General features: G+C 46.3%; 1 protein-coding gene across 1 annotated transcript in view; it reads right to left on the bottom strand.

Moving 5' to 3' along the window:
* Positions 1-9,876: 9,876 nt before the first annotated feature.
* LOC107296677 (splicing factor, arginine/serine-rich 19-like) overlaps positions 9,877-23,929 on the bottom strand; it is an 80,091-nt gene continuing 66,038 nt past the window's right edge. The window contains 6 exon segments of the mRNA XM_015826024.1: positions 9,877-10,602; positions 10,721-10,849; positions 13,303-13,587; positions 15,163-15,245; positions 17,618-20,815; positions 21,938-22,050. Coding sequence (XP_015681510.1) covers positions 10,426-10,602; positions 10,721-10,849; positions 13,303-13,587; positions 15,163-15,245; positions 17,618-20,815; positions 21,938-22,050 — 3,985 coding nt within the window. The 3' untranslated portion in view covers positions 9,877-10,425.

The following is a 23,929-nucleotide window of genomic DNA, read 5'->3' as shown; positions in this document are numbered from 1 at the left end:
GCAGTGCCGCGGTATCGGCGGCCTGGTCCACTCAGGCCTCGCTTGAGGAGGTTTGCAGGGCGGCGACGTGGTCGTCCCCTTCTTCCTTCATCAGACATTACAAGATAGACCGCTTTGCTGCGGCAGATGCGGCCTTTGGGAGACGGGTACTGCAACAAGTAGTCGCTCCCTCTGTTGAACATGCCTAGACTCCCTCCCTTCAGGGACATGAGCGGCTTTGGTATGTCCCATTCTGTGGACTCTACACCACCATCTGCTGGAGAAAGCGGCGTTGTTCTTACCTGAACGCCTTTTCTCAGCAGAGTGGTGTAGAGTCCACATCCCCCGTTATCTCTTGTCTAGACATGTGTTATTCCGCTTCTTTTCTCTTTTCTCTCATTTGGAGCTTTGCGTCTGCATTTTGTGCCTCGACCTTGCCAAAAACTGGGGAAGGCACACCCAGAGGGAGGCGTGGCTAAAGTTTTTTTCTTTCCTTAGTTCTCTGCTAAGCAGGATTGCATTAATAACCCATTCTGTGGACTCTACACCACTCTGCTGAGAAAAGGCGTTCAGGTAAGAACAACGCCGCTTTTTCACAAAAACCCCACACAAGTGCTATTGAAATTGATTTAGGGGTATGCTTTTCAATACACAAAGCTATCATTTCAGGTTTTTCAAAAAAACAAAACAAAAACCCTCTAATTCTTTTTTTGTCAAAATCAGTTTCCCAGCCAAAATGGAGTTTGTATTTTCTACTTATCTGGCTCAATTCAGATAAGCGTTTAAGGAAGAATTAACTATTTCTGTATTTAGAGTAACCATGCTGGCCCTTTTCTCAAAGTGCAGAATATATAGTTTGTCCTCAAACTGGGGTTGCTGCACTTGACCAAAAGGGCACAACAGTCCTCTTAGAACTGAAAGCTTCTCATCTCCTGAGTGAAAAAAAACTGTGGCTATCTGTGGCTATTTACTGCTTGCTATCAACTGATTCAGTGATCTGGTTCACACATTGTGATTATGTGCCATGGCATCAGTGTTGATTCTTAGCAACCACATATTTTCTTTAGGATCACATATTATACCAAGGTACAATTTCTTTACCCATAATTTATGACGTCCAGGGTGGCTTGATTTACACAACACAGTAAGCATTAGCATGTACTGTATGTTAACCCAACCGGTGTGCTTTCCTTTTCTATTCTCCCCTTAATGTTCAGAAGGACAGAGATTTGTTAGAGCAGGGGTGTCAAACTGCTGACCCACAGGCCAGTTGGATCATGCGGAGGCCGCGCCCACCCCAGCTCCTTGCAATGATTGGCCAGCAAGGTATTGTGCAGGGGGGCTATAAAAGGGGGCCGCACCATTTTAAAATCTGTTCTGTTGGTGTTTGCAATAAAGGAGAACTGTTGGAACTCATTGCTTCATCTCGATGCCTCTTCTTCTGAAACAGAACATTGGCGACGAAGGTGGGATGCCTGCAAGGCAAACAGAGTAAGAAGCCAAGCTGACTCACCACAGGGGGGCTTGCAGCTCGGAGAAGTGTGGCGCCTGGAGATCGACTCAGCCTGCCAGCACAGAAATGCTGGAGGTGAGCTCAGAAAAGGGGGCCCCTTCTCAATCCTTGCAGCAGGAGGCGTGGACGAAGTTCCTGGGCTGAAATGATGGCAAAGATAGGCCAGCTTTCAGAATTTGACACAGCTCACCCAGAACGCTGGAGCTCGTATGTGGCCCGGGTGGAGAACTACCTCTGGGTGAATCAAATTCGCGAAGATGACCTCAAAGCTGCCACGCTGCTGTGTGTGTGTGTGGGCAAGAGACCTTCGAGATTGCAGAGAATCTGGAATCAATCACCTACACAGACTTGAAGAGGATGCTTCGAGAGCATTTCGAACCCAAGCTCTCAGTGATTGCCTGGCGACACGCGTTCGAGCAGAGGGACCAGAGGCCTGGTGAGTCTGCAGCAGAGTTTGTTGCAGCCTTATGGCAAGCAGCTAGGCCCTGCGAATTCAAAGACTTGGAGGAGAGACTGAGAGATCGGCTGGTCTGTGGCCTGCGAAGCCAGGAGTTGCAGCAGAAGCTCTTCGTGAAGGAAGGCCTCACGTTCCAAGATGCCCTGAGGGAAGTTTCAGCTGAAGAAGCAGCAGGTGGAGCTGTGAAGGCCTTGAGGCTCGCCAAGCCCCCTCAAGTTCCAGCCACCGTCCATCAAGAGGTCGCTCACGAAGAATCCGAACAGGATCCAGAATCGGAAGTGGACCGGCTGCATCAGACTCCAGGGAGAAGGCCTCACGGAGGGAAGGCCCAGCCAGCATCATCCCCTCGGTGCATCGGGTGTGGAGGCCGCCATCGCCGCGCAGACTGCCGTTTCCGCTCTGCCATCTGCAGGGCCTGTGGGAGCCAAGGCCACATTGCCTCCATCTGTTTGGGTGGCCAGAAGGAACGTTACCCAGAAGAATTGCCTCAGAAAGGTACCAGGGTCCCCAGCCAGAACAGGGTGGGCTTCTGCGCATCATGTATGAGCGTTTTTAGAACGGGGGTCCACAGGCCACTTAGGAAGAAGCTTCACATCGACGTGAAGTTGCAAGGGGTCCCCTTGTCGATGGAGCTGGACACTGGGTCCGCTCTATCGATCATCTCCCTAGATAGACACCTTTAACAAGGTCTGCAGCAGAAGCGGCCTAAGGGTTAAACTCAGGCCGTCAAACCTCATCCTCACAGATTTCCAAAATTCCAGAGTCAACATGAGGGGGGAGGCCACGCTCAAGGTGCAGCGTAGGAATTTTGAGGGGCTACTGGATGTAGTTGTGGTTGGGGGAGACCGCACGAGTCTCATTGGACTCGACTGGTTTGAGGCCCTGGGAATTCAGGTGACTGGAATACACAGCGTGCAAACAACAGGCCTGGCGGGAGTCTGCAAGGAGTTTGCAGATGTGTTTAGTCCAGAACTTGGCTCCTACAAAGGCCCTCCTATTTCTCTGAGGCTAGACCCAGCCATAGCCCCCATTAGAATCAAGCCACGCAGGGTGCCCTTTGCCTTAAAGGGTAAAATAGATGCAGAGCTGGATAAACTGATTCAGCAGGGTATCTTAGAGCCTGTGGACAGTAGTCCATGGGAAATGCCCATAGTTACGCCACTGAAGGCCAATGGTGAAGTCCGAATCTGTGCGGACTACAAGTGCACGCTTAACAAAGCACTGCAGCAGCATTCGTACCCAGTACCGGTGGTCAGCCACATTCTAGCCTCCCTCAAGGGGGGCCAGATCTTTGCTAAGCTTGACCTGGCTCAGGCCTATCAACAATTGCCAGTTGATGAGGAAACGGCCGAGGCCCAAACTATAGTGACTCACAGGGGGGCATTCAAGGTAAAAAGATTGCAATTTGGAGTAAACGTGGCCCCTGGCATCTTCCAGAGTGTAATGGAGCGAACGCTCCGAAATATCCCTGGCGTTTGCCCGTACTTTGACGATGTCCTCATCGCTGGGGACTCAGCTGACAATTTAGCCGAAAGACTGAGAGCCGTTTTGCTACGTTTCCGCCAAGCGGGGCTGAAGCTTAAGCAAGAAAAGTGCAAGATCGGGGTTACCTCCACGGAGTTTCTAGGATTCCGCATTGATGCTCAGGGCATCCACCCTGCTGAATCCAAGCTGCAAGCAATTCAGCAGGCCCCAAGTCCCAAATCTAAGGGCGAACTTCAGGCCTTTTTGGGACTGCTAAATTTTTACCACTCATTCCTTCCTCACAAGGCTGCAGTGGCTGAGCCGTTACACCGGCTCTTCGACAAACAGGCCCCTTGGCAGTGGACACAAGCACATGAAAAGAGCTTCAAAGAGGTCAAGGCCTTGCTCTCTTCAAATGCGGTCCTAGCGCACTTCAATGAGAAATTGCCGGTGTGCATCGCCTGTGATGCGTCCCCTTATGGGATTGGGGCTGTGTTAAGTCACTTGAAGGCTGATGGAACGCAAGTCCCAATAGCATACTACTCTAGAACCCTCTCATCAGCTGAACGCAATTATGCACAGATAGATAGGGAAGCCTTAGCCATAGTGGCTGGCATAAAGAAGTTCCATGACTTCGTTTATGGCCGCCATATACAGAGGAAGCACAAGATTTCCACCTTCAAGGGGTGTGTCCTATGGGGTAGCCGGGTAGTAATCCCAACCTCATTGAGGACTAGAGTCCTGCAGTCTCTGCATGAGGGACATCTGGGAATAGTCCGGATGAAGGCGTTAGCGCGCAGCCATCTTTGGTGGCCTGGGCTCGACAAAGACATTGAGGCCCAGGTCCACGGGTGCACTGTTTGTCAACAGTCAAGGCCGGAGATGCCCCAGGCCCCAGTTCATAGGTGGGAGGAGACTCATACCCCATGGTCAAGGGTCCATATCGACTACGCTGGGCCCTTTCAGGGGCAATTCTTCTTAATCCTCGTGGACAGCCATTCCAAGTGGGTAGAGGTCATGCCTGTCTCCTCCACTACCACTGCTAGGACCATCCAGGTGCTGAGAGGGATCTTCGCCGCACATGGACTTCCAGATGTCCTTGTCTCCGACAACAGGCCCCAATTCACGTTGTTTGAGTTCAAGGCGTTCCTCCAGGCCAACATGATCCGGCATGCCACATCTGCACCGTTCCATCCAGCTTCCAACGGCCAGGCTGAACAGATGGTGCGCACAACCAAGGATGCCTTAAAGAGGATCACTCACGGGAACTGGCATCACAGTTTAGCAGACTTTCTTCTTTGCCACCGTACCACACCTTGCACAGCTACTGGAAAGAGCCCAGCTGAACTCCGCTGGGGTCGCCGCCTCATCACGAAACTGGACAGATTGCACCCAGACCGGATGGCTTCACAGGTGTCACAGCCATGGGCACCTAGGAGACTACAAGTGGGCGATCCGGTCTGGGCAAGGAACTATGGACCAGGACATCTCTGGGTCACAGCAGTGGTATGCAAGGTCTCTGGGCCGCTGTCATACGAAGTGGCCTTGGACGATGGTCGTGTGATCCGACGTCACATTGACCAACTGCGCTGGAGGCTTCCCAGCAACTCTTCCGCTCCTGGCTCTGCTCTTGGGGGGGAGGAGGACCACAATTATGATTGTGGACCACGGTCTCTCCAACATCCCCAGGCTTCAGCTATTGCTCCAAACAGGGAGTCCGCAGAAAGGGGGTTCGCCATGGAGCCGGCTCCGGCCTCTGGCACCTCCGGCACATACACGGGGGCCATGGGGTATTGGGGCACATCAGCCACTCAGGCCACTCCAGCTGCTGGTCTAGGGCTTGAGGGACAGTGCTCCCAAGAGGAGTCCATTGTGGACTTGGGGAATTCCACCCCACCACTGGACTTGGGGAATTCCATCCCCCCAAGGAACCCTGGCTTGGATTTAGCGGATCCAGTCAGCAGCTGGGTGGGTCCCCTGGGTCCTTGGGGCAACAAAGTCCTGGTCTGCCTAGCCTGGCAGGCGAGCTGGCAGGCCAGGCACACACACCGGCCATGAGAAGATCAGGGCGGGCCAGAGGTCCTCCCAAATACTTACAAGTCTATGTACAGTCCTTGTCAGTTCATGGGCAGGCCGAGTAGTCTGGGTTAAGTAACGCAGCTCAAGAGGAGTGGGGAGTGTGGCTGTAGCAAGACTGTAGTGTTGTGTATATATATAGATGCAACGTAAGCAATGTAATGGAGTGTTGGAGTATTTAAAATAATAAGTGTGCCTTATTATTTTAGCCAAGGGGGGAGGGGTGTTATGTCCTGGGCCAGCAGGCGCAGGCTGCAGCGATTGGCCCGGGCAGACCATGTGGATGCCCGGGACAAGAAAGGCTGCTCCCATTGCAAAGGATCTTTTCCACGGCGGGAAAAGATCCTTTGCAATGATTGGCTAGCAAGGTATTGTGCAGGGGGGCTATAAAAGGGGGCCACACCATTTTAAAATCTGTTCTGTTGGTGTTTGCAATAAAGGAGAACTGTTGGAACTCGTTGCTTCGTCTCGATGCCTCTTCTTCAACCCTACATTGATTGTTTTTTTTCTCCCTAGGCTCTGCTACTTGTCCAAAATCAGAGGTGTCCCTTCTTCAAGGACCACAACAGTTGTTGCAGTGCAGTGATCTAAGCTGGGAAAAGAGCTCAAGAATTCCATTAGGCACTAGCAGAAGTCACAGAATCTGGACTTCCTTTTACAATAGCTAGATTCAGACATTTTAAAGCAGAATGCATTAATTTGTGCCTTAACATGACGTCGCGAGTTTGACATGTCTGTTCTAAAAAGTCATTCTCCTCACTTCAACCTAAATTAATATTGCTATTTCAAAAGCCTACTTGTTCCATTCTTTTCCAACAGAGTGTTTAATTTTGATATGGCACCCTCCAGTTGTGTTTAATTTCATCTCTCAGAATACCTAGCCCAGGTACCAATAGCATTTAGAGATTATGGGAACTGAAGTTGATTGCATCTGGAAGATTGAGACATACAACAAGGCCCTTGCTGGTTGGTTCTTAATTCTGAATTTGCACGACACTAAGCCAAGAATCCTAGCTTAACCTGTGATTGAAGAAGTCACTCCACTTGGCATGTCACCAAGCTAGTTCGAAGAAAACAGATGTTATGCACAAACTGAAAAATAGGATTGAATGTACCCTAACAGGTCAGGATTTGTAAGTTAACCATTGAAGTGGATAAAATGATCTTAAACACCTTAGCTTGTTTGGACATATCCAACTATGATCAGAGACTCACATAACACAAAGCAATCTTCCTAGCTACATGAAGGGAAGTATGAGTGGATGCATGTACCAGTGGGCTACACAAGCTTGATTTCCCAGCTCAAGAATATATATTTCCAGGATCAACCAATCCTAGATTACATTTTAAGCAATGCAGTCTTCGTTTAAAAAAAAAAAAAAAGCCTTTGAGCCAGTGTTGCCCCCTGGTGACTGCCTGGATTAATACCTGCAGTTTTCTTGGCAAGATTTCAGAAGTGATTTGCCATTTCCTCCTCCTCAGCGTTGAGTGAGTGACTATTAAAACTCACAGGCTCCTGGTCTCTAGGCCAGCACCTTAACCACTACAGCAAACTGGCTGTAGGAGATGACCAGGCTGAGCCCGAGGGAAGGGTTAAGCACATCATCAGTCTTGAGTCCCTTCTTGCCCACAAGAGATCTAAGTCCAGCCCACCTTGAATTCTGTTGATTCTTATCTACCGCTAATTTGCTTTGACTGTTACCAGTTCAAATTCTTGTAGAGAGTGCTACCGTGTTTCCCCGAAAATAAGACCGTGTCTTTTTTTTTGCCTCCAAAAGGGGCACCAGGTCTTATTTTCGGGGGATGTCTTGCTCACCTCTGGCACCCACAGCCCCGCCCAGCAGGTCCACTTCTTCTGGGGCCGAAGGAGTAGCTTCATTCTGCAACTGCATTCTGGCCTGCATTTTGCAGTCAGGCCTTTCTCGAAGGCCTATGCAGCCGAGAACCGAGCTATGGATTCAATCCATAGCTCGGTTCTCAGCTGCAGTGGCCTTCTGGAAAGGCCTGTGACTGAGAAATGCAGGCCTGGCTACAGAAGATGCCGCAGAAGTGGGCTGGTGAGGAGAGGCCTGGCTGTAAGTGGGTGCAGGGTGCATGGGGCAGATCCACATCCCTACCCCCGCCCTAGCTTGATTTTTAAGTGTGTGCCTCGCCCCAAAACTAGGGCTTATTTTCAGGGTAGGCCTTACTTTCGGGGAAACATGGGCATGCATTAAACCTGTATTCATTTGACTGCCTTGCTTCCTGATTTCTTGTGCTTGACATTGGCTCTGTTAAATTGGCTCCGTTTTTGTGTTCTAAAACATCCTAAACATTCTTGCCATTATGAATGAAGTTGAATATATGTGTCCCAGGATAATGTTGCAGGATCCAATCTGGGTTGGTCACCAGGACCAGCAGTTTTGTCTTCCGAGCTTTTGGACTCATACTGGAGCCCGTCTTCAGGGAACCTCTCTCTAGCAGAGTGTGTTTCTTGCCATTTCTTGCAAGTACTACAATGCCTGATCCAAGTTGGCAATGCAACATGATTTAAGCTATGTATGTTCAAAAAAACCCATCCACATTACCCTTCAAAGCATCCCTTTTCTCAGCTCCTTCACACAGCACTTCTTCCAGTAGTCCTCTGCCACATGTCAGCCCCTGGCCTATGCCATTCCAGTTAGTTTCCCTGCCCTCCCCAACAGATAAAACCATCTAATCAATAATGATTTTTGAGCAGAAAAGAACAGCATTCATTATTCAGAAACTATTTTTTCCCCACCAGATATGAATATAGAGGTACACAGGTTTATCACCCTTGAAAATGGATACAGGAAATTACCCAGTTCTCCATCTCAAGATCTGCCTCTCCCTTTCAGAATTTTTTTATTGTAATCTTGCCTGAGATTCTTACTTTCTTATCCACTTGGCTCAAATCTATAAATTAAAGCAAGTCACCTTGCAGTTTGCTGCATGTTTTCCCCACATTCTTAACCCACTTACAAGTCCTCCAGAGCCCTAATCTTTTCAACAGATGGCTATTTACCCTAATTCCTACATATTTCTTTGGTACACTAATGCTTATACTACAGGTAGAAGGGGCTTCATAGGGTTTTGGGTTGAAGCCTATTCAAAACAGGTACATCAGAAATAGAGCAACTCCAAAGTGACTGTCTAGAGGCTGATGTTCTCCAGCAAGTAGAACCAGCTACCATGGTAAGCTCACCAATTCCATTGTTGAACTGCCTTCACCTTTGAGAATTTTGTCCTAATGTTTGCTTACTCTCATCTCACAGGTCTAGTTGTGCACTGCAGTCATGACCCTTCTCATTCCTCAAGTTACCTTTCACTTTTCCTTATTGGTCATGTCTTCCTTTCAATTCACAATCTGAGTTTCATTCTTCTAAACTACTTCTATTTTCAGACAAGCACAGGGTTTAGACTACAGACCAAGACAAAAATAGGATTTTGCTAATCATGGATATGAATGAGATCAAGAGCATAGTCCAAGAAAGCCACAAGAGGCATGTTGGGCTCCAGATTGCTCTGATATGGAGAACATAGGTGGCTCTAGCAGGACATTCCCATGGATAGTTAAAGTCCAAATCTGAGTGCTGGTTAAAACTAAAGACCTGGATTATGCATTACCCATTTCGTCAACAAGGTGGTACTTATTTACCCTCCAAATATATAAAAATCATTTTAACAGACCAATTGGGAAAGGAGTGTTATTCCCAAAGTTCTGTTAAATATGATAGTACATCATTGCAGTTATTTACATCATTTGCATTTTACATTAGACAATTTGCATGATTTTATTCAAATGGATATAAATTGACACAAACTGTAACATTAGGCAAATGATGTGAATTCCTGCAGATGTTATAAAATTAACATCAGATTAATGTAAATTTACCTGTCTCATCCAGATACCTTTGGGTGCACTGGTCTGTTATTTTCGGTTATGTCTTGACACAAATCTGATCTGTTGTATCTGCAGTCTGTGAAATGTGGGTCTGTTGAGATTTCATTGTGTGTCTGTGCCAGTTTGTTTAAATTAAAATGCCTCATAAACATGCTGTATTCTCACATGACACCTCATGAGATTTTTGGCACTTTTGAAAATTGGTACCTCCAATTTCACATGAAATAGCATGATGGTGCTTGCCACCTGAAAACCATGCCAACCCCTTCTCTAACACAAGGGAGAAGTTGCAGTCTGCAAAGAAGTTGATGTCTACTCATTAACCATCAAAAAGGTATCCTTTGGGGGGAAAACACTCTCTCATGATGATAGTTGCAAATGCAATCCATCTGCCTGCCACAAAGCACGAGATCAAGATTCCTACCCCAAGAAAGCCATAGAAACCACATTACTGAAAGATCAGTGCCCAGTTTAGATGGCTAAATGAAGTTTTATGAAGAGAAACAGGGTGGGAAAGAGTATGACAGACAAAACGTACAACTAGAGGCAGGAAATGAAGGGTGTTTGCCTATCCAAGGATGACAGGCATCTGCCATCTATATGCCAATCATGGTACTGCCATTTCATGTCCATTGACAAGAGGGTAAGGATAAAACCGTCAAATTAAAAACATGCTAAATGAGTAAAAACTAGGTGTGTCAGAGGACTCACATCCACTCATATTGTGGGTGCTTGAGAGTGATGAAACTAAAAATTAGCCCCATCTTCTGCCATCTGTATTTACAGAGTAAAAGACAAGTTGATTTTGTGGCTAAAACTGTGAAAGTGTTCAGGAAAGGGAGGTTTCCAGGGCAGGTAGCAGATGCACAAGAACTGTACTGTACAAATGCCACCCCTCCAAAACAAAATGTATCACCCCAACCTCTTTTCCACTTGCCCCACAAAGTGATGGGGAAAGGGCTGGGGGGCTCAACCAAGCCAATTTACATGAAGAAGAGCTGCTGTTATTTTTTTCCTCCCTTTCATCAGAGATTAGAGCGGGGGCATGGGCAAGCCAAATTTGTCCAGTTCCCCTACTTCCTTGGAAGGCCCTGGCTCTTCATCCATCTTTCGTCCATGTTTTCGAAAGTACTTGTACCTCTGGACATAGGCCTTCAATAAGTTATTCACCTTGACAGGGTTGATTTCACCACTCTTGCTGTGGCAGATCTAAAGATGGGAGTGAAAGGGAGGAAGAAGAAAAGAAAGTGATTTCCATAACTCTTTGCTCCTCTCTGCTCTCACATTTTTGCTCTTGCGTCCCCTCTGTATGGTGCCACTGCTTTACCTTGTGGACAGCTTTGCGTAGAATGTCCTTGTATTCTTCCTTGGTGATCTCCTTTTTCTGGTAATAGGGCTTGATGGCTAGTTTGACTTCCTCCACTGCTCGCTCTTGGGTGTGAAGCTTTTTCAGATACTGCAGGAAACACAGGCAAGGCAGTCAGAGGAAGTCAGTATAGGAGGAGCAGGCAAGGTAAAGTGGCAGCAAAGCAGAAAGTAGTTCCAGGTCCCTGGTAGTGAGGTTCCGAAAGCTGAATGGTTGGAAAACAGGGCCATGTTTTTCTTTGCCCAAAGTCCAAATTGTGGCAACCATCTGACCTCTTTCAGATATAGTTTTACAGTGTGATTATGGTCCCCAAAGAGAACTCTTGCAGTGGAGGCAGTGGTTTCTGTATCAAATGCAGGGATGCATCACCTTTCTCAGGCCAAGTGTAGGTAGAGTCCAGACAAGAAAATGGGTGAGGCTTGAACAAAAACTAAATTTTATTTGCATTTAATTGAAAATTAAATAGTCTTCACTATTTTATTTTATTATTTGCTGCCCCTTTCATTTCAAAGTGACTCTGGGTGGCTTACAGCATTAAAAGCATTAAAATAATAAACGATAAATATTTCTAAAAACAATAAAAATAGAAATTACAATGAAAAATAGAATTATAGTTGAAAGATGGGGAGGGAGGGAGCAGGATGCACCGGGGGTGGGGGGGTGGGATTGCCTCTTAATTCATCAACCACCTCCAGTGTGATGCTCCCCCGTTGGGGTTCCAAGCCATCTCCAGGTCTTCAGGCTTTTTTGGAAGGTCAGAAGGGTGGGAGCCAATCTCACCTCAGGGGGTAAGATATTCCAAAGGGTAGGTGCTACGGCACAGAAGGCCCTTCTCCTGGACCCCACCAACTGGAATTCCTTGACTGATGGGGCCTGCAGCATGCCTCCTCTGCCGGCGCAGGTAGGGTGGGCCAGTCCCATAGGGGTGAGATGGTTCTTCAAGTAACCTCTTACCACCATGAGATAGGCCTTAATAGTGGCTCTATGTTGTGTCCAGTCGGAGTCATCCTTCGTTTTCCTCCAGCGGCACTCTAGGCAACTCTTAACCCTTTTCAGGGAGAGTCAGAAGTGATGGGTCAAGAGAGGCCGCATAGGTGCAATCCTGTCCAGAACCCTGGGTATTCTTTGATTCCAGGACGTTACCAAGGTTTCAGCAGGGATGTGCAATAAAACTTCTGGGATGTCCCTCAGTTCCCTCTGGAACCCAATCGGGTTCTAATGGGCCTGGCTGCCCTGTGAAGGGGGGCAGTATAAGATAATCTCATAGATACCAGGGCATGATCTGACCATGGCAGGGGGGATGTTAGATTCCCCCACCAGATCATGTTCACATTGCTCCAAGAAGAAAACCATATCTGGTGTGTGACCACTGTCAGAAGTTGAGCCCAAGATGATCTGGGATAGGCCGCGATGGTGGCCATGAATTCCTGGGCTGCTTCCAAGGCCAGACCCAGGGATGGCAGGTTGAAGTCCCCCAGAACCGTAAGTCTGGGGAGCTTTACCGCCAGATGAGATGGCCTCCAGTAGCTCAGGTAAGGAGGTTGCCACACAGCAGGGAGGCTGGTATACTAGCAACAATCCCAACTGATCCTGTGAGCCCAACTTCAGAAACAGGGTCACACAATCAGAGACTTGGGGAGTGTCAAAAGAGACACTCTGATGACCACTGCCACGCCACCTCTCCCACCCTGGGGTCTCAGCTGGTGCCAAACTCTAAACTCAGCTGGGCACATCTCCGAGAGGGGACACCCCCTTCCAGAGGCAGCCAGGTCTCAGTGATGCATGCCAGGTCTGCTTGCTCCTCCTCAATAAGACCGATCTGGCATACACCAGCAGTAGCTGAACCTCAGGGCCTCTGAGGGAATGCTGTCCAGGAAATGGGAATGAGCTCAGGGGGCCAGAACAAATCGCTGATACTACACATTGGGGGCATCTTCCCCTGTAATGGCCTGCCCTCTGGTTCCTGTAGCATCCCATGCCCATCACCACTCTAATGCGTTGTCCTGCCACACGTCTCCCAAGGTGATTATGCCCCCCCCGACCTCCCCCTTTCTAGAGCTAAGGGCTCAGTCATCCCCTTCCAGTCACTCTCATGCACTTCCTCAGACATCCTGGGGTGGGTAGGTGAGGGAGGGAGCTCGCACAGTGCTATAGCTGAAGCTCTCAGCACTAGCTGGGCTTCCACCTCTCCACTCCCCCCACCACATATGTGATATCCTCCCACCTCAGCTGGTCCCTCTCACTGGCTAGCGAAGGAGAGGATATAATGAATATCCATGTATTTAATCCTTTTTCCCTTTTATCACCTTGAAAAATCCTTTTCAGAAGAATTCTGGAACCTGCAACCAAGGCCTATGACGGAAGGGGAGTGACATGTTGCTCTGAAGCCTCACATTGTAAACCTCTGCTGGAGCAGATTATAGCAACAGTCACTGCCCAGCTGTCCATTTTTTCCCAGCCTAGCCATGGAGAGGGATCAGAGTACTTAACAGTTCTGCACAATAAGCATGAAAAGATCTGCATGTCACTCCAAAGACTTTTACCTTATCACTGTCTCCACGCCCTTCAGAACTGGTACTGCCCAAATTGGTGCCAGAGGAAGAAGCAAAAATGCCAGCAGAGGGAGGGCCTACTAAAACCTGGTTCAATGTCCCTGGCAACCCCCCTGTAGGGGTGGTAGGAGTTGAAGCACTGCTTCCTAGAGGCATTGATCCTTGCAAAAGGTAGGAGACAGGTAGGACAGCCAGATGTGAGGCAGGTGGATGACTGGGCGGTGCTGGTGGCTGAGGACGAGCTAAGGAAGCTAAGGACTTGGTGTGAGTCAAGATCTGGAATAAGAGAATAAAGAAAACATGGTTAAGATGGCTTGGCTTGGCTTGTGAAGAAGACAAAACCCTTGGCCTGCTGCTAGGCTACTGTGACATATTCCATAATTTCCATTTTTCATACTCCAGAGCAGAATACTACAATGTTCATTACTTCAAAATTGAAAATAGCAGGTAAATAGGTCTACTTGCCTGTATACATAAAAGTCATGACGAACAGTGAATTCCCTTCTCTGGGAGCCCGAGAAGATCCCACTGGGTACAACTGGATATTGTAGATTACTAAGCAAGGTTGACATTCTTTTTAATGTTATAGCTGGAGAGAACTAGCAATCCTCCAAATATTGCTGGAGTGCAATTCCCAGCAGCTCCTGCTAGTATGGCCAATGGTGAAACAATGCTGGAGGCTGTGTCCTCATCCTGATAACATGCTTTAGGATTGCTTAATAAATCTAACTCCCTTTACATGGAGCCCTTTGTTTTGAAAACTCCCCCTGTGCCCATCAAACTGTATCTGTTAAAATTGTAATTCTTACTTCAGAAGAGAGAGAAAAGAAATTGTTATTTTGTCACTTCTGTTAAGGAGGATTTAACTGTGAGATGGCTCCAGAATGCCATGTAATTACAAGAAATTATGCAACTGGACACATTTTACCACAGCACCTCACATGTTTATCTGGAAAGGAAGTGCACTCTTTTATTTCAAAGTAAAAAAGTACCTGGCAACAACCTTGTCCAGCTGGTATCCTGCAAACAGACTGGACTACAACTCTAGTGATGGAAGTTGGGATTCAACACATCTAGAAGCCACCAAGCTGTGGAAGGCTACTTCAAGAGTGTTTATTAGGTTTTAAAACAGCTTATTGATCTAATTGTTTGCATGCATGTTGGTTTCAAAAGGAACATGTTTCAAACCACACAAAAGCTTTTTTTTGTTTCAGAAAACACATGAAATTATATGGAGGTCAGCGATGTGGTCAGTTTAGGAAGTGGGGGAAACTGTTACTCCAGGATAAAAGCAGCTCTGATCCCTCAGTGGTGGATCAATGCCAAGGCCTACTTCGTGTGAGCTTTAAGGGAAAAAAACACCCACAGGTTTCTCAACTTCTCCCTGCAACCATGAGAACCAAAAAAAGGAGCATTAAATATAAAGTAACCAGATGTGCCGCAATTCTCAAGATGCCAACTTTGGTGTCAAACAGTAGGTCTTTCTTGCATAGGGAAATGGAGTACAGTGTTCTGGGCTTTGAAGCTGTACCCCCACCCCCCCAATATGTGCTAGCCTTGTCTATTTCAAGATAAACTCACACATCCTTGGAAATCTTGCACCCATTTTTTGTCAAGGTTATCAGCACAGCAATTTCTGATGACACCTCCCACCATCAGCAACCATATTAATATTAGAACAAAATTGTGTCTATATTCTAGAAACCTCATCAAAATTTCAAGGAGATCCATTGGAGCCTAATTGTTCAACAATTCGAGCTAGCCAAAAAAATGCTAGCTGCTGTGAACACATTTTGCAACCAAGCTACTCAAAATTCATACTCAATCACCCAAATTCTCAGAATTTATTACCTGACTGGTTGCTTGAATGAGTTCCTGGGCTTTTGCCCGGCTTGCAAGATTGGCCTCTTCCATCTTGAAGAGGAGAGCAGTCACTAAGTAAAAAACAAGCGTCTTAGAGAAAAGTTCCAAAGCATGGAAGAGGGAAACAGGTAGATACTGAAGTGCCTAATGTCCCATATCTCAAGACTATATTTTGCAATAAAAGTCATTCCCACGGCAGGACATTGCCACAACCACGTCTCAGACTCTATGCTTAGACTTGCCCTATCCTCAGCTTGGAAAGCAACACTGAGAGATTTGTAACTTGACAAGACTAAAAACTAAGGATGTACAGTGCTTTGGATTCAAAGCCAAAAAGATGCTTTGAAGCAGGCAGAGCATGCACATCAAACCACACACCACCACTTCTGGCAAGAGGAAATAAGAAGCACTTACTGTCAAACCTACAACGAACCTGGCTGAAGCCATCTTGCTCATTTTTGGGTGCCACAAGATTTGGGGGGAGGAATGGGAAGTTTTATGCTAGCCTAAACAATTCTCTGTCCCGTGGGAACCAAGGTCATTTCTGTTCCCTCGGCCGGGGGGGGGGGGTTGAGCCTAATGTCAGAAAGCCTGCCAAACTAGTCTGTTGGGAAACGCACTTGATTGCATAGGTTATGGGGTGGGAATTTTAACTTTTTAATACTGTTGCTTTTGGAGGGAACTTTAGTCTTGGTTTCACTGTGGTGAATCCGGGTGAGACCTTTCCTCCCTCTCTCTGTCCTGACTATTTGCCTGTAAAAAGTTTTTGATCACTTCCCTGTCTTAAGAGAGCAGTGTCTATCTACTTGGGAAAGAAAGTTTTAAAAGAACTAAAATAGTTAAAAGTTTTATTGACTACTCGATTTTTCTCTTTGGATACCTAGGGGCCCTGAAAAAAATAAAAAAAGAAACGCTATATTTTTTACTTTATCTATTATACCGGAGATACCTGTTTTTGCTTTTTCTGTTTCCTGAAAGTGATAAATTTTTACCTATTTGGAAGAGTTTACATTCCACTGAGGACATCTTGTGGCGAAAAGTGCCATTACAACTGTATTTTCTTTTGCTATTTGAAGATGAATTTGACCTTCAAATGACAACAAAAGGGAAAAGGAATTTTAACTTTTTAATACTGTTGCTTTTGGAGGGAACTTTAGTCTTGGTTTCACTTTTGACTGTGCCGATACTTTGTAACCAATAAACATGTTTTTAGAGGAAAACTCAAGCCTCGGAGTTCTGCTTTAATTGGTCTTATCTATCGGAACCATGACATTTACCGTGTTTCCTGAAAATAAGTCCTATCCCAAAAATAAGCCCTAGCTTGATTTTTACACGTGCACCTAATATAAGCCCTACCCGCCAAATAAGCCCTAGTTAAGACCTCGCCCACTCCGTCCGTCTGGTTGTACGAGGTGGGGCGAGGCGCATGTGTAAAAATCAAGCTAGGGTGGTGGGGTGGGGGGGTGGACCTGCCCCACACACCCCACACCCGCTTACCTCAGGACCACCACAGCCAGGCCTCCCATACCCTGACACTTGCCTCGCCTCACGGCAGTGGCACCAACAGTACCATCCAGGAGCCCGCATGGCCACTGCCGGCCCACTTCTTCTGCAGCCACTCGCCATCGCTTGCGTGCGTCGCCCCCGGCATCCGTTTCGCCAGCAGAAGCCTTCAGGAAAGGCCTCTGCAGCCCAGAATGGAGCTCTAGGATGATGTGCACGGTGCCCCCCAGCCTCCATTTCGCTGGCCTTCAGGAAAGCTGAGAATGGAGGCCGGGGGAGGGCGACACACACATCAACACGGAGCTTCGTTCTGGGCTGCAGAGGCCTTACCTGAAGGTCTCTGCCGGCGAAATGGGGACGATGTGCATGAGCAACTGCAGAAGTGGGCTGGCGGCGGCCATGTGGGCTCCTGCTGGATGGAATGAGCTGTTGGTGCTGCCGCCGCGAGGCAAGATAGTGGAAAAGACATCCCCTGAAAATAAGACCTAATGCCTCTTTTGGAGGCAAAAGAATTATAAGACTGGGTCTTATTTTCGGGGAAACACGGTAGCAACTTTCTCCTCCTACTACTTGTTTTGGCAATTCATGTTGCTGATTGGGTTCCCAGTGCAGATTCCTAAGCTTTTATTTCAAGCATTTTCCAGAGAGCAAAAAACACTTGGCCAGACTCCAGAGCTGATGGCGGAGCAACAAATATTTGAACTACCCAAGCCTCAACTGAATTTGATCAATCAGCCTGCTTAGTCTCCAAGTCTCTGAAAAAACCCACAATATACTGTAAAACTCCTTTTAAAAAAGGAATGTTTTTAGAACATCTTATTTTGTCTAAGATTTGCAGAGCCTCACTGTAACCATATCTACCAATAAACTGGGTCCTCCCAAACCCCCACTCATGACGGACTCTCCCCCCAACACACACACTAGTCACCACGATACCTACATGCCAATACACCACTAGTGCAGTCTAATCCCCCCTGCAGATTCCGTGACATTGGAGCAGGGGGTTGGGGCAAACTATGGGGAAGATGGGGTGGCTGCTGCAGTGGCTGGTCCTCTTTGGGCTCAGACAAACTGTCTGCTTCTGGCTCATCATTTGGTACCCTGGGCTGCTCAACAGGGAGCTCCTCAGAAAGGAAGGAGACATCAGGTGTCTTGCAGCTGCTGTCCACTGTCTGGGAATCAGGGGTGAGTTTCTGGCCTGGGCCAAATGGCTGAGGACTTGGTGGCTTGGCTGTGCCCGATTTCTCTGAACCAGACCATGAGGGCTCCTCCTTAACCTTCAAAGGGCTGACTGCACCCTGACTGCAGCTATCAGCTTTGGATTTCTTTAACCCAGTCTTGACTTTGAGTTTCTTCTTTTTCTTGGGCTCTGAGGCACCCTTTGGCTTGATGCCCTTCAGTTTCTTCACACCCATTCTGGCTTTCAGTCCTTTGACTTTCTTGGGCTTGAAGCCTGGCTTTTTAACATCAGTCATTTCATCTTGGCCTGCTGCTGGTGCCCCAACCATCAACACCTTCTCTTCAGACTTGAGGAAGGGTGAACGGCTCTCCTTGTCTCGGCTGAACTTTACACAAATAGAACCCATTTCCTTGACTGATGTGGTACTGCTCACCCCTTCTTGGATCAATATAGCAACCTTGGACTGGAGCTTCACTTTCCGACCTGGGTCCAGCGTACTATTCTCTTTCTGGCTTCCAGCTTTTATCTTTTTCCCTGTTTTGTCCCTGTCAGGTTGGGCCTTTTCTTCTATCTTGGGTAATTCTTGCTGCTCAGAACTAGGAGGTCCCTCCTTCAGCTTTTTTTTGCACTTCTCTTGGGCTCCGGGGCAGTCCTCCAGATAGGCCCTCTTGAGTTCTTTTTCCTTGGATAACTTTTGTTTGGTGTCCTCCTCAGGCTTTTTATCTTTGCGGGATGAAACTGCATCCTCCTTAGGATTTAGCCACACTGTACTAGATTTGGAGTCCTCGGCAGGCTCACGATCTGAGAAGCAAGCATCAAAGCTCATACCCTCAGAATCATAAACTACCTCCCTCTTAGCTCTCTCTGGTGTCTCCAAAAGCCCCTCCATTTTCTTCTGCTGGTTGACTGTAATGGTCCTCTTGATGGTGAAGAGATCATTGTCATTGAGATCCTGGATTGAAGGTGGCACCACAGTTCTTGCATCTCTCAGTCGCTCGATCAAGGCTGTCTCAGGCTTGGGCTCCTCCAGAAGATGGACCTCTCTCTCTTTGTCCTTAGATAACCGATGGGAGAGATGCTTCTCACATGAGCAAGACTTGTTCTTTCTGCCACCTTCCCCATGATGTTTGTCTTTGTGCCTAGTGCAATGAGCACAGCTGCTGCTGCTGTTCCTATGTGACCAAGAATGATGGTCATGGTGTTTCTCCTTTGACTTAGATCGCCTGCTCTTGTGTTGCTCAGCTGAAGTATGTGAGGATCCAACTGCAGACAAGCTGGTGTTAATTGAAGGGGACCAGGAGCGAGAGGTTCGGTGATGTAAGCGGAGCCTCGAGGTCCTCTGGCGTGAATGTTGATGATCTTTGGATTTTGAGCATGATTTTGATTTCTTCTTTGGGTTCCAGGAAGAGCCATATGTCTCCTTGGTTTTTGATGCCTTGTGTTCTTGTGATCTTTTACATTCTCTTTTTGACTTCTTACATGAAGCAGAGCTAGAACCAGAGTGAGCTTTGGAGGCAGGGCACTTGGGAGCAGGTGGAGGTGGTGGTGGAGGCAGAGGTGATATGGCATGATGGTAGCGTTCTTGTCGCTGGGTCAGGATCTTCCGTCTCAAGTCCACACCTTTCCAACGTGGATCTAGCTGGCTTTCACTAAAGTCAATCTGTAAGGATCCTTCCTGATCAGAGTCTGCGTGCAATAATAGGAAATCATCTTCTTCCATCACCCGGAGAGTTCGTTGCTGAGCTGGCTGGCATCTACTTCGGAACAATTGAATGGGACTATACCGCTCATCCTCTGGTTGGACAATCTCGCCTTCTTCAATTTCTGATTCACCACCACCACTTCCATCCCATTCCACTGATGACTGGCGCCCAACCCAAGGATATCTACCTCCTTTTGACATTTTCTCTCCACCCCTCAGTTTAGCATTTCCAATGGTCACTACCTCTAAGGACACCTTTCCTTCCAGCGGGATCTTGGCTTCAGCATCCAAGCATCCTTCGGGACCAAAGTCCACCATGAATACCTGGCGGCATGGTTCTGAAGCTTTAGATTCTGCCTGATCTGAGCGAAGCTCCTCAGGCAGGGTGGAATCAACACCAGGAAGCCCTTTGCTCTCAGGGCTCTCAGCAAAACATATTGCCTCAGTCTCATAATCCCTTCTAGGTTCTATTTCTGGTTCTGAATCTTCCTGTCCTTTATCGGAGCTAGGGAAATCTTGGCTCAAACTATTTTCATCGTACATTCCAGCCAGTGTTTCTGAAATGCGGCTAATGCTATGTGACATATCAGGGGGATGTTGATCATGGTCATTGTCTTCATCCTCATCGTCCTCAAGTGAAGGGGTACTAACAGAGGAGCTGGGATTGGAGCCTGTGGGGTCAAAGGGATCATATTTCTGGTCATGCTGCCCACCCTCTGCTTCTTTGTGGGGGGAATCCCCAAAGCCAAAATCACCATTGAGGTAATCTTCATCAGTAGGGTGGAAAGGATCATAAATATCTACGTCTCGGGACTGCATGGAGGGGCAGGGATTTGAAGAGCCACCACCTTCACCAGGCAGGCCCTGATAGTGGGACATGGAAGAAGAGGATAAAGAGCAAGAGGATGAAGAAGAGGTGCTAGAATTGGCCTTGTCCAGGGAGTTACCAGGTGGTGGCTGGGACCGTTGCTGAAATTCAGACTCTTGACCAGCAGCACTCTGTGGATGTTGTTGCCCCCCAGTGGAAACCCCTGTGCCAATTCCCAAAGTCATGGCCAAACAAGGTGAAGAAGTCCTGTTTGTTTTAGGGGACTGCAAAACCTCGCTTCTTTCTAAAACAGAAGTCCAAGTAGCCCTGTGTGTTAAAGGCAGAATTGTATGTGGGTCTAGAACATAGGATTGCTCTGAAACAGAGGGGCGTCCAATTTGGCAGGCTCTGCTTCCTCTCCAGCAGGGGGAAGATGATCCAAGGCAAGCTGTAAAAATCAAATGAAGTTATCAGAAATGCACCAAAATAATTTTTAAAAGAAATCTGCATTATAAAAGAAAGAAACTCTTATGTTTCTCAAACACTACTGTATTAAGTCTAACATAGCTGAAGGGCACCACACTGGTGAACGTTATTGTGGTCTAACAATCCACTAAATGAGCTGCTCCTAAACATGACAGCCCCATTTCTCATTTCTGATAAACTAGTTCTTGGATTTACCAGCTACAGGACTTGGTATTACTGCAGAGGCTCTCATCAGTGGAAGAAGCTTTAAATTCTAGGCTGGCAGGCAGGGAAAGTAGAGGGACCAGAGGCAGGACATCTTTTGATTATTTTTGGAGGATTTCCCGTGTAAAAGAAAAAATCTGGGCTGATGAAAATTCAGCTTACATCAAAACATACACAGTAATGAATCGGGGAAAGGGAAAATTTACAGTACATTTACCCCACTAAAAAGTAACACATTTTGTATCTTGCTGCTAGGCTTGCCAGCCCAATTTCCTTGGCCATAATATAAAACTGTTGGCTCCAGACCAACAAAATGGGGAGTAGGAACACAAGGCTTGAGGTATCTCTGCCAGAAGAGGACTTTTGGTCCATACAGGTAGTCCTTGACTTATGACTGTAATGGAGCCTACCATCAGTCATAAGTCATGATGGTGGTAAAGCAGGTCACCCATGTGACCACCCTGACTATACAACCTTTTTTGTGGCAGTCGTTAAGCAACTGCTGCAGTCGTAAAGTGACCACCATGGTCATAAATCGAACACTATGGTCATAAAGCAAACCAGTGGTTCGCTATGGGCCAGTTTTGCCCAAACCCAGAAATGCCAGGTTTTGGCAAAAAATGTCATAAAACATGGTCACATGACAGCGGGATGCTGTAAACAGCCATAAATGCGGGCCGATTGCTAAGCACCCAAAATGTAACGTGACTTAGGTGTTTGTGTGGCCACTGGAACTTCAGAACTGGGTCATAAGTAGCCCCAGGGAGGTCCATTGTAACTTCAAATGGTCACTAAGTGACTGGTCATAACTTGAGGACTAACTGTATTTCTACCCTCTTCCTCCTTATTTGCATATGCATATGCAGGTCCAACCACACACCAGCCTTCTGCATCCTCTAGGACAGGTTTCTTCTGGAGATGCCTGAAAGAGCACCAACATCCCCCAGCTGCATTTCAGTTACCAGCTCCACTTCTTCTATATCTTCATCCCCACTGTTGAGAAACAGACAGACAATTAGGATATTCATTCCATTTATCCTTTTAGAGTCCATGTTTAACCCTTAAAGCTTCAAAGGTAGAAAGCCTATGTAACACAGGATTGACACACAGAATCCTTTTTTTTTTAAACAAATTTTATTGGTTTTTTAAATTCTTAAGGCAACATATTCAGGACACACCGTGGTGCTGGGATAATCAAACATCTTAAAACAAGACATATATACATAATATAATCAATACATCAAATATTCCCTCTCTTTTTCCCTCAAATAGCATAGTATATTTGGAATATCCAATTCTAGCTTAAATTTATTCAACTTGAACCTGTTTTCAAGCTTCATCAATTTCTAGCATAATCAAATTAACTTTAAATAAAAACATTTCCAATTCAAATATCCCTTCCACATACATTCTACTTTCTTAATTTTATCAAAATCTTATTTGTTTCTTCTTCCATTAATCTCCCTTATTTAGAGTAAAATATTAATCTATCCTGTACCTATCAAATCTATCAATTGATCTAACTCTTCAAGTTAAGAAAAATAATATCATACCTAAAATCATGTCATTTCATTAAACAAAATTCAAATCTCCAATTAAATATCATGACTAATAACATCCATATCATCAGAAAATCGTATCTTATTAAATTTCAATTAACTGTTAGTTCACTTCAAATCTGAGACATCTCTTCAATTTTTGTCATTTCATTACATCATAATTTTCATAGAAATAAACCTAACATTCTAAAAAGAACATTCCTAGTATTCTAATTTGTGTTTAATCCCTTATATAGAAAGATATCTCATTTTTAAACAAAAATATTAATCTATCCTAAACACTTCTAAATATATGTATTTATCAAACTATTCTATAGATATCTAATCCTTCACTTGATCAATCTCTTTAAGTTAACACATTAATATCAAACCTTACATCATTTCAATCCTTTAAGTAGAGTTTAAATTTCACACGTTATATGACAAACAAGTCATTGACATGGTTCCGAGAAGAAGTAACTTTTCAAAGAACTTTGAGGCTTAATTACCTTAAAGAATCCTTTAATAGATTACATGCTTCGGCACAAACAAAAGGAAGCCAAAAACTGAAACCCCCACCACCCAAGCACTCGTGACAAAGCACAACTCCCTCCCTCCTTTCACAGTCATCAATCATATGCTCCAATTAATTTGAAGGGTGAATCGCTCCCCCCCTATTCTCTGCTATTGCTCTCTGCTGTTACGCTGACCTTGGCTGTGCTATGCAAAGATAATGTTATTATTCACTGGCATTCCTCCCCACTCACACGGTTAGTAATGTCTGCTTTAACCCTTGAAGTGACATGTAGACTAAATAAGATATGTTTGCTTCTTCACATATGGCAAGCAATAACATCCAATGTTAGCAGACTTGACATCTGGCCCCCCTTAGACGAAGGACAGATCCTGTAAAGTAAATAAAAGCATAGGTTAAGAGTCATCTATTGGTTTGGTGGGGTTTTTCATATGAAACCTTTTGACCAATCGGTCAGCTTTCACTTCACTGGATTTCACCCAGGTGGCTTCAGATAATGGGTACCCCTTCCATTGCACTAGGTACTGCAATTTCCCTCTGAAAATTCTAGAATCAAGAATGTGCTTTACTTCGTAGTGGGTTTGTCCCGCAACCACGAGAGGCCCAGGTGCCTTTTTTGGAGGAGGTCTTAACGTGGAGCCCCGATATGGTTTCAACAAGCTACAATGAAAAACTGGGTGAATTTTCCCTAAGAGTTTAGGGAGCTTTAGCTCTACTGTGACTGGGTTGATGATTCTTACTATGGGGAAAGGCCCCAAGAATTTTGGCCCCAATTTCTTGCTGGGCAACTTGAGGCGTA

Source organism: Protobothrops mucrosquamatus, unplaced genomic scaffold, assembly GCF_001527695.2.
Source record: "Protobothrops mucrosquamatus isolate PMUCROS unplaced genomic scaffold, P.Mucros_1.0 scaffold2931, whole genome shotgun sequence".
In the NCBI taxonomy this organism is placed as follows: Eukaryota; Metazoa; Chordata; class Lepidosauria; order Squamata; family Viperidae; genus Protobothrops; species Protobothrops mucrosquamatus.
This window is presented reverse-complemented; position numbering and strand designations above follow the sequence as displayed.